At 33.4% G+C, this 12,980-nt stretch overlaps 1 protein-coding gene across 13 annotated transcripts in view; it reads right to left on the bottom strand.

Moving 5' to 3' along the window:
* PTPN13 (protein tyrosine phosphatase non-receptor type 13) overlaps positions 1-12,980 on the bottom strand; it is a 203,475-nt gene that overhangs the window by 39,023 nt on the left and 151,472 nt on the right. For 7 of the 13 annotated variants that reach the window (XM_072810058.1, XM_072810059.1, XM_072810065.1 and 4 more), the window contains 10 exons: positions 12,164-12,253; positions 11,771-11,878; positions 11,455-11,586; positions 7,511-7,977; positions 6,318-6,464; positions 4,862-4,955; positions 4,154-4,239; positions 2,611-2,773; positions 807-1,021; positions 590-688 (listed from right to left, as the gene is read on the bottom strand). In XM_072810058.1, the coding sequence (XP_072666159.1) occupies positions 590-688; positions 807-1,021; positions 2,611-2,773; positions 4,154-4,239; positions 4,862-4,955; positions 6,318-6,464; positions 7,511-7,977; positions 11,455-11,586; positions 11,771-11,878; positions 12,164-12,253 (1,601 nt within the window). The remainder of the gene's footprint in view (positions 1-589; positions 689-806; positions 1,022-2,610; positions 2,774-4,153; positions 4,240-4,861; positions 4,956-6,317; positions 6,465-7,510; positions 7,978-11,454; positions 11,587-11,770; positions 11,879-12,163; positions 12,254-12,980) is intronic. The other 6 variants (XM_072810060.1, XM_072810061.1, XM_072810066.1 and 3 more) reach the window with 2 other exon arrangements.

The following is a 12,980-nucleotide window of genomic DNA, read 5'->3' as shown; positions in this document are numbered from 1 at the left end:
TTGTTAATGGAATGCTCTTTTAGGTAGACAGGACAAAAGCTGTCTTTCTTCAATAATAATATTATTATTCATCTATGTATGGATTCCTACCTATTAGTTTGTAATTTGTAAATAACCATCACAATAGACTTTGGAACCTTTAGCTATTCCTTGACATAAGAAAGGGAAATGGACAAATATATTACATACTCTGTGATTTCCATTATTAAAAATAAAGGAAAAAAAATCTTAAGTAATTTTCATTTTTATCTAAACTAGCTCACAGTGAGAATTATGCTTCCCAGTCTGGTTCGATGAAGAAACGGACTAAAGTGACCATTATTTTGTATCTTTTCCTATTTATGCTTAGAAAACAAACTCCTAAAATTCTAGAATTCTAGAATTGGAAAGAAGAGAAAGTGAATCAAATTACTCTATATTACAAATGTAGAATGCACTCAGAGGCTAAGGGGCACACACAAGATACTCCTAGCTAAAGAATAAAGTAGGATAAAACCCAGGAGATCAATCAATGATGAAATCAATATAGCTGAATTAATCACTCAATTGCTATTCCATAAAAATATGAATTACTTTTCATAGATCTCACCAAAAGAGCAGGGTCAATTTCTGGTAGCACACCAGGTGAAGGTCTACAGAGAAGCAAGGATACTTCTGGAGATGTTCCCCTGAGAGCAGATATGACTTCCTAGGAGTACCATGAATGACAAATGAAGATACTGTTAAGCCAGCATTATGAAATCATTATGAAAGGCCAACCCATCTCATTATTAAAAGTGTTGCATTCAACACCTAGGGGGGCTCACCTGTTGAGATAGTCCTTTCAAAGAGGCTCCATTCACTTTTAAGATAACATCTCCCACATCAATTTTTCCACTTTCTGCTGCTGGCTGTCCAGGAAAGAGTTTCTTAACCCTTACTATGCTGGCATTCATTTGTTCAGGAATAAGACTATCTTCTCGAGAAAAACTGAATCCTAGGCCTGAGCTATTTTTAAACAATTTTACCTCAAATGTATTCTCTGGAGAAAGAAAAGATATAAAAAATTTAAATATTCTTAGCATGCTATGTACACATATCAACATACAAACACATATACTTTAAGACACATCTTAAAAAAGCCCATTTTCTCAGAATATTTACAGTTTTAGAAGCTCTTATTGTACTTTTATTCTGTATTCAAGGGGTTCTACTTCATACTCTCTGTCATTAAGAAAACTTAATAAACTCAGCTATATGAACTAAGCTACTTGAACAGAGGAGAGGATTTTAGTATCAGGGTTCTGAAAATAAAATTATGCTTTAATCTCACGTGTTTTAAAAGACTGTGGAGTAACATAAAAAAAGAGAGAAAAATCCCAGGAAGGAGAAGAATGAGGGAAATTCAGGTAAACAATGGGGGAAAGATGGGAAGAAGAGCACAACAAATGCTAGAGGAAGTAGGGAAAAGTAAGTTGACATTCTAATGTTTTAGTGAGGTATAATTTACTCCAGCAAATTGCAATGGCATTATTAAAAAATTCTCATCAACAAAAGAAACTGAAAGAATAATAATAATAAAAGAATGAAAAAACACATTTAAAAAAGGAGTGATGGAAAAAATATAAAGGATACCAGCCAGTGAGATAAAGTGGGTATGCTAATTTATTTTCATAATCAGATAAAATAATACAGGCTGGGCTATTTCTTCTGCTTATTTTTGTGACTAATTCAGAAGTACTAACATTAGGTAACTAACATTTGGTAATCAAATAAGGATTTAAAATAAAAGACAAAACAATTGACTATATACCACCACCATCACTTATAAAGGACACTTATGCCCCTTAAAGTGAGATATATGGAATTTCAGAATAAAGGGTACTTTTCTGTATTATGAAAGCTTTTAGCCTTATGAAAAACTTAGCACTACATCATTCTTAATTCTCTTTTTTTACTACCACCATGACAGTGGCATGTTCAAGGGTCTGCAAAGTTTTTAAGAAAGACTACTATTTGGGAACTCTAAGGTGAACTTCTGCCAAGGGTTAGCTTGACAAGTCCATAAAATTAAACAAAAATATAGAAAATATAGAAAATGTTAAGAGTCAAGGTTTCATAGGGGTTTGAAGTCATTCTCAGCAATTATTTATATTTATTTTTTTCCCTGGAAAATTTCATTTGAATTTTATAACTATTTAATGCATTATTATGTGACTATAATTTGTTTTATAAATGACTTCATTATTCAAGGTCTTCCAGCCTCTAAGAGGTACAATTATGTGTCTTTTAAAAAAACTGGTATAGTGCTCCATCAGATTATTATTTTAAAAAATATTTTATTTATTTATTTATTCATGAGAGACACAGAGAGAGGCAGAGACATAGGCAGAATAGCTATGTCCCTTCTTTCGCAGGGAGCCCAATGTGGGACTCAATCTCTGGACCGGATCACGCCCTGAACCAAAGGCAGATGCTCAACCAATGAGCCACTTAGGTGTCCCACTCGATCAGATCATTTATAGCCGACAAGAGTAATTAGAGAGACACAGGCATGAATTATATAAAAATTAAATTTTGACTAAGTCACAAAGAAGTTAAAGGTGAGATGACAGTTGCTCAAGGCCTGACCTTCAGTGACAAAGCTGTAGTCTTTGACATGAATCATTTTCTTCATTTTGTCTGGGTCTTGACCTTGGGAATCTGGATCTGGAAGCGTGCACTGTGAGGTCATGGGAACATGTTCTTTGGATGTTCCTGGAGACTGCCCCTTTTCTAATAACAGATGAACCACCTGGACAAATGGAATAGCATTTCATTAAGAAGAATTATAATAAAACAGATAAATTATTTTAGGACTTTGTATAGTTGACAGTATAAAATCATTATAGTAACTACCTGGTCCACCAAAATTTAGAGGAAGAAAAAAATAAAAAAACAAAGGATTGAAAATTTCAAAATCAAGGTTTTCTTATTTTTCTGTATAAAAAAATAAATAATTCAAAAGAAAACCATATGAGACTCTTAATCATAGGAAACAAACTGAGGATTGCTGGAGAGGAATGGGGTGGGGTGATGGGGTAACTGGGTAATGGACATTAAGGAGGGCATGTGATGTAATGAGCATTGGGTATTATATTAAGACTGATGAATCACTGACCTCTACCTAACATACCCTAACATACGTTATATGTTAATTACCCCTAACATACATTATATGTTAATTAATTTAATTTAAATAAAAAAAATTTCTTGGCATGCCTGTGTGGCTCAATCAGTTAAGAGTCTGACTCTTTCTTTCTCTCTCTGTGACTATCATAAATAAATTAAAAAAAATTAAAAAAAAAAAAAAAAAAAGGGATCCCTGGGTGGCGCAGCGGTTTGGCGCCTGCCTTTGGCCCAGGGCGCGATCCTGGAGACCCGGGATCGAGTCCCACATCAGGCTCCCGGTGCATGGAGCCTGCTTCTCCCTCTGCCTGTGTCTCTGCCTCTCTCTCTCTCTCTGTGACTATCATAAATAAATAAAAAAAAAATTAAAAAAAAAAAAAAAGTCTGACTCTTGATTTCAGCTCAGGTCATGATCTCAGGGTTGTGAGACTGAGTCCCACATTGGGCTTCATGCTGGGTGTGGAGCCTGCTTAAGATTCTCTCTATCCCTCCCCCTACCCCTAAAAAAATTCTCTTCTAGAAATAACATAAACTCGTTATAAGAGATTTGGACACTAGAATAGAATCACCACTATACTACATATACAGACCATTACAAATAATTTGGTAAACTTCAGAAAATAATTTAATTTTCTGAATTAATTAATAAATTAAATTAATAAACTTAATAATTTAGCCTTTGGGCTGAAAAATGACTAGAAGTGAAAATCACTAGATATTTGTAGATGTTTACAAAAAATTAAAAAGAAATGCAACCTCCACCTTTCCTCCTGTCAGATTTGGTAATATTTGAGCTAAATGTGATATAGAAAGACAAGTTTCCTCAGTGAAAATCCTCTGTCATATTTGCTTCCCAATTTGAAGGAAAAGAAAATACCAGAACATTTATGTGAATCAGGCTTGGTTTCTTGACTAGCAAATCTGGAGACCTCAGTGAGATATTATTCACACATTATTATGTTCTTCCAACATATCTTAAAAGCTTGGTATGATGAGCTATTATTACCTGTCCTGTATTTCTCAGTGTTTCCACAGCTTGCTTATGGGTAGCTCCTTCTAGACTAACTCCATTGACGGCAAGAACACGATCACCTATAAATTAGGCAGTAATTTTGAAAAAAGCAAATGATAAGATAAAGATTCTATATGTTTTTAAATATCTTGTGGCATTGTTTTATATTAATTTATTTGAAGAGAGACTCAGACAAATTCTGGAAAAAATCATGTCACAGAGTTTCATTAATATGTATCTACTTTCTTTCCAAATTTTGTGATTAATCTTAAATACAATTTTGAACAAGATAGTCTATGTATTATAAAATCAACTTAAATCATGGGGAAAAAAGATAAACTGACTGCAAATGTAGAAAGACTGGAGGAAACTAATCTAGTTAGTTTTTATTAAAAATGTAGAACTCAGTGTTTTTATAAGGGCACTATTCCTTTCCTATTTTCTGGCAATTTGCTTCCTAGAAAGTACAAAACACAAACTAAAACACTGTAAAGATATTTTCTGATACTAGAGAATAGGCTGGAAAGAAGATTTTTGGGAATGATATCAAGGAGTTTTTCATGCTTTGGTCTTAAAATAATTGCATGTATTCTTATTCTGTATTATGAATATTTTAAGGTCTCTATCAACTTTCCAATTTCTTGTTTATTTGTTGAAGTAATAATCTCATGTATAATTTCTGTAAACACACAAATACTCTACCTTTGTGAATTCTACCATCAGACTCGGCTGCTCCCTTGGGAATAACAGCTTTCACATAAATGCCACCGTGTCTTACACTGGTATTCACACCTCCCTAAGTGGAAAATGACAAATAAAATAACATTTTGTCATATGAAAAATTTCACACCCCATCTTTCAAATCTGAGACCTAGAAAGCATTCATCAGCCAAAGCAGCAGTACCACACTAGCACATGCAATTAATTCAAAACCCAAGAATATCTCTAGCCAACTTTTCCAGATGTAAAGTAGTTACTTTTTACTAAGAAAACAACATGCCATATGTTGAGTATATGAATTGCTCTCCCTTTGTGAGTCTACATCATGCATTATGAAGAAGCAGAAAGCAAAATTAGTATGAGAGCATGACTGTCAGAAAAAACAGCATATGGAAAAATTTACTTCAATCATATTTGCTAAACTGCAACTTGCAAATCTATGAGTCAAGGAACAGATTTTTCTTTTTCATTTTAAAAGGCTTTGGTACATAAGTTTTGTTATACTGTAAATGAGATCTGAGTAGATTCTCCATCTCTTGCGGATATACAGCTTTTATTTCCCTTCCCAACAGGAAGATAATAAAATTCTAAAGAAGTTAAGGGCAAGAGGTAAAGAGATACTATATTTTTAAAAGTGCTCGAAAATCAGATTTTGTTTTTGACCTCTATATATTCATAGTGCTATTTTTACCATGTTTTGAAATGGCTTTTCCTAACTAACAATATCCTTCAAATGTTACAAATGTTATAGTTTAGAATTAATAAAAATCTAAAAATTTTCATCAAATAGCCTATACTCATATTTAACCATCTCAAAAGTACAAATGTTCCTTGGGAACCTCTAATTTTAATATACTAATCATGTTTACAATTAAGATATATTATGGTGGGATGCCTGGGTGGCTGGGCGGTTTAGCGCCTGCCTTTTTGGCCCAGGGCATGACCCTGGAGTCCCGGGATTGAGTCTGCGCTGGGCTCCTCGCATGGAGCCTGCTTCTCCCTCTGCCTGTGTCTCTGCCTTTCTTTCTGTGTCTCTTATGAATAAATAAATAAAATCTTAAAAAAAGATATATTATGGAGAGAATGGACATATAAATACACATTAGAATTTATTTATGATGTAGGTTAAAGTGTATTATTCCATGCTCATGTAGAATTGTCAAATGCATACTTATTAATTTTATATTTTCTAAGTCTTGTATTCAGATTAAGCATTATGAAATCTATGGGGTTTAACTAAGTAGCATTTGTCTAATTTCTTTTAAACCACAGGAAAAAGTCACTAGCCCACAAGTTTTTTAAAAAAAGTTTTAAGATATAATTCAATTTTTAATTTGGCAAATATTTGACAGGTTTCCCTTTTGAAGTAAAATAATTACACTAATAAATATGCATACAATAGGCTGCTGGAAATAGAGAAGAGAAAATATTTGAAAACCTTGTCAAACAGTACCGTGACACTTATCCCCAAGCTGTTATCATTTTTAGCCAGTTCAACCTCAAAGATATCTCCAGGTTTAGGAGGTGATGAAGGAAAAGTTTTAAAATTCATTTTGTTGGATGTATTCACTGAGGAGGAAGATTCCTTAACAAAGAAAAACAAACAAAAGGGTTTTTTGTTAGAGTCAAAATGAATTACTACTGGAAGATGAATGTTTTTTTAAGAAAAATTAAGGAAAAGCAAGATATTAAGGGATAGAGTAAATTCAGAGATCATGAGGGCTGGAAGCCATCTCAGAGATCATCTAATCCAATATCTTTATATTTTATGGTTGAGGAAATTGAGGTCTAGAGATTACAGTGCTTGCTTCAGGTCAAACAGCAAGATAAGGCAGAGGGAAGCCCAGAACCCAGTTCAAACCTGGCTTTTACATAATCTTTGTCCGATGCTTTTTATGTTCCCACATTTACAAAGTATTTCTATTTCCTTTTAAAATCAATATATATCAAGCAGCAGCTTTCAACTGGACCTCTAAGATGAGTAGGCCTCATGTTTACTTTGCTTATATTTACAAATCTAATATAAACATTGGCACAACAGCTAAAGCCCCATTTATAAGGGCATAACCCTCTTATGAGGAATGTTGGTTCCTCGGTGAACAAAGGGCTTAAGATTCTTTTCTGAATCTGCTTGTGAATGTGAGTTTACATTTATATCATTTCTAGGAAATGAGCAATTTTATATGTTGTTGTTCTTATTACTTTCATATGTTCAGAACTTCAGAAGAATTTAGGCTATTGACAGTAAAGTCAACTTCCCATTATACAAACTATGTAGGAACAACTTTTTCAGATCTTAAATTCTCTTATTAGTATAAACATTAAGTATGCAAAAGACAACTTATAGATAACTTCATTCCTTTCTGTTATAAGGTTGCAAGTTCCCAGAATAATGGCCATTTTAGAGTTAGTATTCAAAGCTGCTAATTTCTCTGAAAGTTAGCATCAAATGCAGTAGCAGTTAGTAACATAATATATAAACTAAACTATTCCTCCTTTCCAGAATAACATAAGCAGTTTATAGATTATTCAGCTCTGTAATATATTTGTTGTTGTTTGCTTTAGAAAATGAAAAAAACCCCAAAAAGACAAAAACAAAACCACAACCCAGAGATTCAAATTAAACTATGCCTTTTTTGATGTTTGATGATCCTGACTGCTGGAATAAGTAGCTTCATCCATGTCTGAATCTCCACGGTCAGAGTAATCTGTTGCATCAGAAATGCCTGTTTTTTTAGTTTTGCTTCGATTACTGTCAGTAGAATTCCTCTTTTTCTCAATGGTTTTGGATATCACAGAAGGGGAAGGGCTGCCATGCTGTGATTCCTGCCAGGTTCGGTCACCAACAGGGCTGGCAAAGAAACCATTGACCTGGCTCTGCGACAAGCTGGCACTTTCAGTCCTAGAATCCTGAGAACTCAAGCTTCCTTCCTGCAGGCCCCCAGACAGCCCAAAAGAGCTCTCTGAGATGTGTCTTGGGATACCATGTGGCCAGCGGTGATCCTCAGAAGAAGAATCTATAGCATTGCCTTGCATGTAGGAAGGTTTCTTCATGTAGTTTTTCATGCCACTGGCAACGTGCACAGGAGTAGAAGGCACTAGAAGTCAAAATCCATCAAGGAGAATAACAAGTTAGTGACACACATGCCTGTGCTTCCATCCTTACACAGTGTTTCTTAATGATTGTGGGAGGATTTTACACAGGGTAGCATATTTACAACACCCAATCCAGGTCCTGGAGCCAAAATAAGGATCCGACAAATGTAAAAGGTGTGTTCTGCTTCCTTTGCCCCCTCTTTTGGCTATTCCTGTTGCATTTTCTATAAAAATACATACCCCTCCTTGCCTGAACTCCCCATCTCCATTCTCCAATACCTACATCAAGTTGAATCTCCTCTGTGAGGATTTTCTTGATTCCCTAACTAGAAATAATTTGAGTTGCCAAAACTCCTTGATCCTTATTAATGGTTATTTATTTACTTGTTTTTAAATTGTATTTCTAGATTGCATTTTTTGGACTCCAAATAGTTATCAAAGCAACTCCAAATTCCTTATATATATATGGTTCTTACCAAAAGCCACTTAAAGCTTTCCTAAGCAAGACGCAAATCATAGATTTGAATTAAAAAATTACAGGTGTAAATTCATAAGAAATGAAAAGTTTTATGTTAGCAAGTGAAGCCAAGGAAAATTTAAAAGAGGAATGAGCAACTGGAGAGAAAATATTTGCAGAAATAACAAAAAATAATCAAAGAGTTAATATCCCTAATTATGCAAAGAGTTTCTAGAAGTAAGAAAGATTTAAAACTCCTATGCAACAATGGTATAATATGTAGACTGGAAATTCAGAGTAAAGTACAAATAATTAACATGTGAAAAGACATTCTCACTGTTGCTCAGGGGTATGCAGTTTAAAAAATTTTCTACTTATGTGGCTGACAAAAATGAGAATGACTGATAATTTCTCCCACCACTGCTCGTGTGAGAAGAGCCCTGTCACATCTACACGGCTGACTAAACATTAATAAAACTTGGGCAAACAGATAGCATTTGTCGAAAATTTAAATGTGCATACTCAATCTACTTCTAGGTATCTAATCTCTAGAAATATGTACATTTCCCAATGGTGTATATACAAGTGTATTTGTTGGAGTAACATTTGTAAAAGAATTATAGCTAACTTGAATATACAACAAAAACATTAAATTTTGATACACCCATGACATGATATATACTGTCATGTGAAAAAGGTGTATATTCATGGATGTTCAGAACATAGAGTGTGCAACTTGCAAACGGATGTTTAAATTATAGACAATCATTATACTTTTAGTTAAAAAATTGTATGTATACAGGAAGTATTTTTTTTCAAAAATTTATAATATATAGATAATGACATAGACACCAAAGACTTTCCCTAGAAAATAGGGTAAGGGGACTTTTATATTTTACTTCATTGATTTTTAGATAAATTGGATTTATTTTAATAAACTAGTATGTATTCTATAACTTTAAAAACATTCAGAAAAATAAAAACCTTCCTCTTTGATGGTTGATTCTTGAGAGGAATAGCCCAATGTACATACTGGTAATGTTCTAGGTTCTTTGAGTTTTACTTCCAAGTTACACTATAGTATATATAGCTACACATATGGTAAGATTAATCTAGCTGAACAGAACTATACTTTAACATCATGCCTTTAACTTTTATTGAGAGTAAATAGTAAAAAATAAAATAACCACATGAAAGTCTGCTGAAAAGAAAAGTTTATTGATCCCTCCACTGGGTAAAAATTTTCTGCTGAATGGTCTCAGTACTTGGACTTTTTCCTAATATTTATCATAGTTACAATGAAACATTTGTTTAGTTGTTCAGTATATGTTCCCTGAGAAAGTATAAGTCCCATGAGGGCAGAGTTTCTGTGTCTTGCACATCACAGGCATTCAGTAAATATTTGTTCAACAAATGAATGAATTTTCTATAAATATCTATTGAAAAGAATATCAGGATGGGAGTCCCTTAGAGTTTTATTTAGGGGGAAAATTAATTTCTCCTGAATTCACATGCTTCCTTTGCTAAAAAATAGTGAGTAAAAGACCCCCCCATCCCCCACTTTTTTGTCTTGGCTGCTTGAAACTCAGAAGTATGCTACATTTTCATGCAATCCTCTTCCTTTGCCTAAGATGACTAGACTACAATTAGATTATAAGGTTCTTTTGGGCAGTGATGGTGTTTTCTGTTTGTTGTGTTTGTTCAAGTAACAATTACTGAAAAATACTATTTATATATGTACATATTTTGTAAATACTTACACTCTATATAAATATAAAAATATTTAGTGAATAAAAGAAACCACAGTCAAAAACTTATCTGTATAAAATGTAAGAAATTTATGTCACAACATACTGTATGAAATGTTTGTTGTTTCTATTTTATCATAATTGTCTGAAATTATGCCTAAAATTCACTATCTAAACTTGTTTTTCGCTAATATTTATTCTTTTATTTATTCTTTTATAGGTTTTTCAGGATCTATGGGATGAAGGTAACTTGCATATAATTAGCACTCTAATGTTTTTGAAAAATCTTGTTAATAATGACAGCTAAAACTCACATTTGAAGTGCTTAATGGGTACTAGGCAATGTGCTAATTCTTTACATATATTAATTCATTTAATTTTCAAAACCTATAAGATAAGCACTTCTATATTCACCATTTGACACATGAGTATAGTGAAGCTTAGCAAGTTCAAGTGATTTATTCAGGGTATACAGTGTTAAGCAGTGGAGAACAGAATCTGACCATAGACTTTGGAGCCCTTCTCACCACCCAGTGCATTTCAGTGCATGTGCCACATGGGCTTCTTTTGCAAACACTGCCTTACCACTTGAGCCTCAGAACAACAACTCTGCACGCTAGACAAGGCAAAGTCAAGATCACTGTCTCCTCTTTAAAGAAAAACAACTACGGCCCAAACTCAAGTCACCTATTCTTTGTCAAGTGCCTTTTCTCCCACAGTACGCTAATGGCAGGAATTATAAGACAAAATGATATGGTCTTTTAAAATTTCTGTTTTTATCCTTTTACTTTTTATAATCTTGTTCAAGATAGGACTTTATAGATAACTATTACATAATTCTATTAATCAGACAAGGGTAAATAATTTAATTTCTGATTTGCCCTAAGAAGTGATGGAATGCATCAAGTACTCAAAATTCACTTAAGTGACATAAATTTTGCACAACAAATCCATTTTTACTCATATAGTACTAAAAATGAATGAGATAGAAAATCTTGAAAGTGATGAATGAAAAGTTACACTAATCCATAATATTAAAACAAACAGAGATACATTATTAAATTTTGAGAAAGGAAATAAGGAGCTTTAATCCAATTGGAGTTTTTATCCAATCCATGATATTGAAGTTCTTTTGAAAAGTGAAACAGAATACAGAGCTAAGAAACATCCACAACATTGCTTAAATCCAATTTAAGCTTTAATTCAATCCACAATACTGAGGTTCTTGTGAAAGTGAAACAGAACACACAGCTAACAAACATCCACAACATTACCTTTGGGTATCTTCTCTTTTGGCTGAGAGATAACAAGTGTCACATCTTCAGGTGCATTTTGCAAAATTTCAATTGCAGCATGGTGGCTGACCCCTTCTAGACTCACACTATTCACGGATATTAAACGGTCTCCTGTAAAAATAGATAATCCAGTTATTTTCAAAAACACAGAGAACTTCATGCTGTGTTAGAAATGTCACTGCCCAATATTATTTTTCATTATTTTTATTTTGCCCAATTTTGCTTTTGCTATGTGTGCAAATTCACACTTGTCAGTTTAAGTACTTAGGAAAGTACCTAAATGTAAATAATGTACCTGGCTTTAAGCATCCATCCAAGTCAGCTGGTCCTCCAGGGGTAATTGAACTAATAAATACACCTAGATCCAGTCTTCCCATCTTCTCCCCACCAATAATTTGAAATCCTGTGAAACAACACATTTAAAAAACAACTCCATGATACTGGTGCTTTCAATGACTAATGATCAGTTTGTCCGATATACAGAAGTGTAGAGATTCTCATATCGGATATGATAAATAGGTAAAACATGTGCAATAGGACTGCTAAATTTGGAGGAAGTTTTGCTTGTAATCTTTCACATTTCCTGACTGGGTGGGTAACCAGTATCTTGATCAACAATGCCAATGTTATGTTATAGACTTTTTCTTTTTGAGTTCTTATATATCTTTAAGATCTCACAGTGACTTACCTAAACCATACTTGGCATCTTTTTTCAGGTTCACCAAGGTGATCTCCCTTTCTGGTGAAGATACTATGCTCCATCTTTTGTGTAGCACGTCTATTGGAAAAATAGAATATTAAGATAAATGCTTAGACATTGAGACTGCTTGTCCCAATTTAAATGTTAACAAAATTCATTAATAGGTTACTTGGTCACATATTATGCCACCATCTTATATTTTGAGATTTGTAGTTCACAAAAGTACTGATTATCATCACATGGTTCAATATATGATTTTCATGCCACTGATATTATCAAATTTTTTCCTCATAAATGATTCCCTGTGAAATAAGTATATGTCAGTTACAAATGAGTAAATAAATTTCAAGATTTTAAATGGTTTGAGGAGATTTATTCAGCAAGTATAGGCAAGAGCCAAACCTTAAACTTACATTTTCTGACACTGTTTTTCTGTTGCATCACAGCTGACTTCCTGAATTTGACTATGTTAAGAATTTTCCACTTAGAATATTTATGGTAAGTTGTATGGTAAGGCAGCAACAAGACAAAAATGGATTTACATTTTAAAATCCTGTAAGTAACGACTTGGCTAGCACATTTACATTCTCAAAGGACTTTCTTTTACTTCCTATTTGTGGAGCAATCTCATGAGTTAGGTAAAGCGATTTTAAATCAGTTTTGCAGATGAGGAATAATAGTTTATGACTTGTTCAACATTACAGCTAATATCACTCCCAGCAAAATGCCTTTAGTCAAGAGATTGGAATGTTAGCATCAAACTAGAATTTACTTTTCTTATTTCCACTGATGGCTTTTTTTTTTT

This window comes from Canis lupus, chromosome 33, assembly GCF_048164855.1.
Source record: "Canis lupus baileyi chromosome 33, mCanLup2.hap1, whole genome shotgun sequence".
NCBI classification, from domain to species: Eukaryota; Metazoa; Chordata; class Mammalia; order Carnivora; family Canidae; genus Canis; species Canis lupus.
The sequence above is the reverse complement of the archived record's forward strand: the minus strand, read 5'-3'. Positions and strand labels throughout refer to the sequence as shown.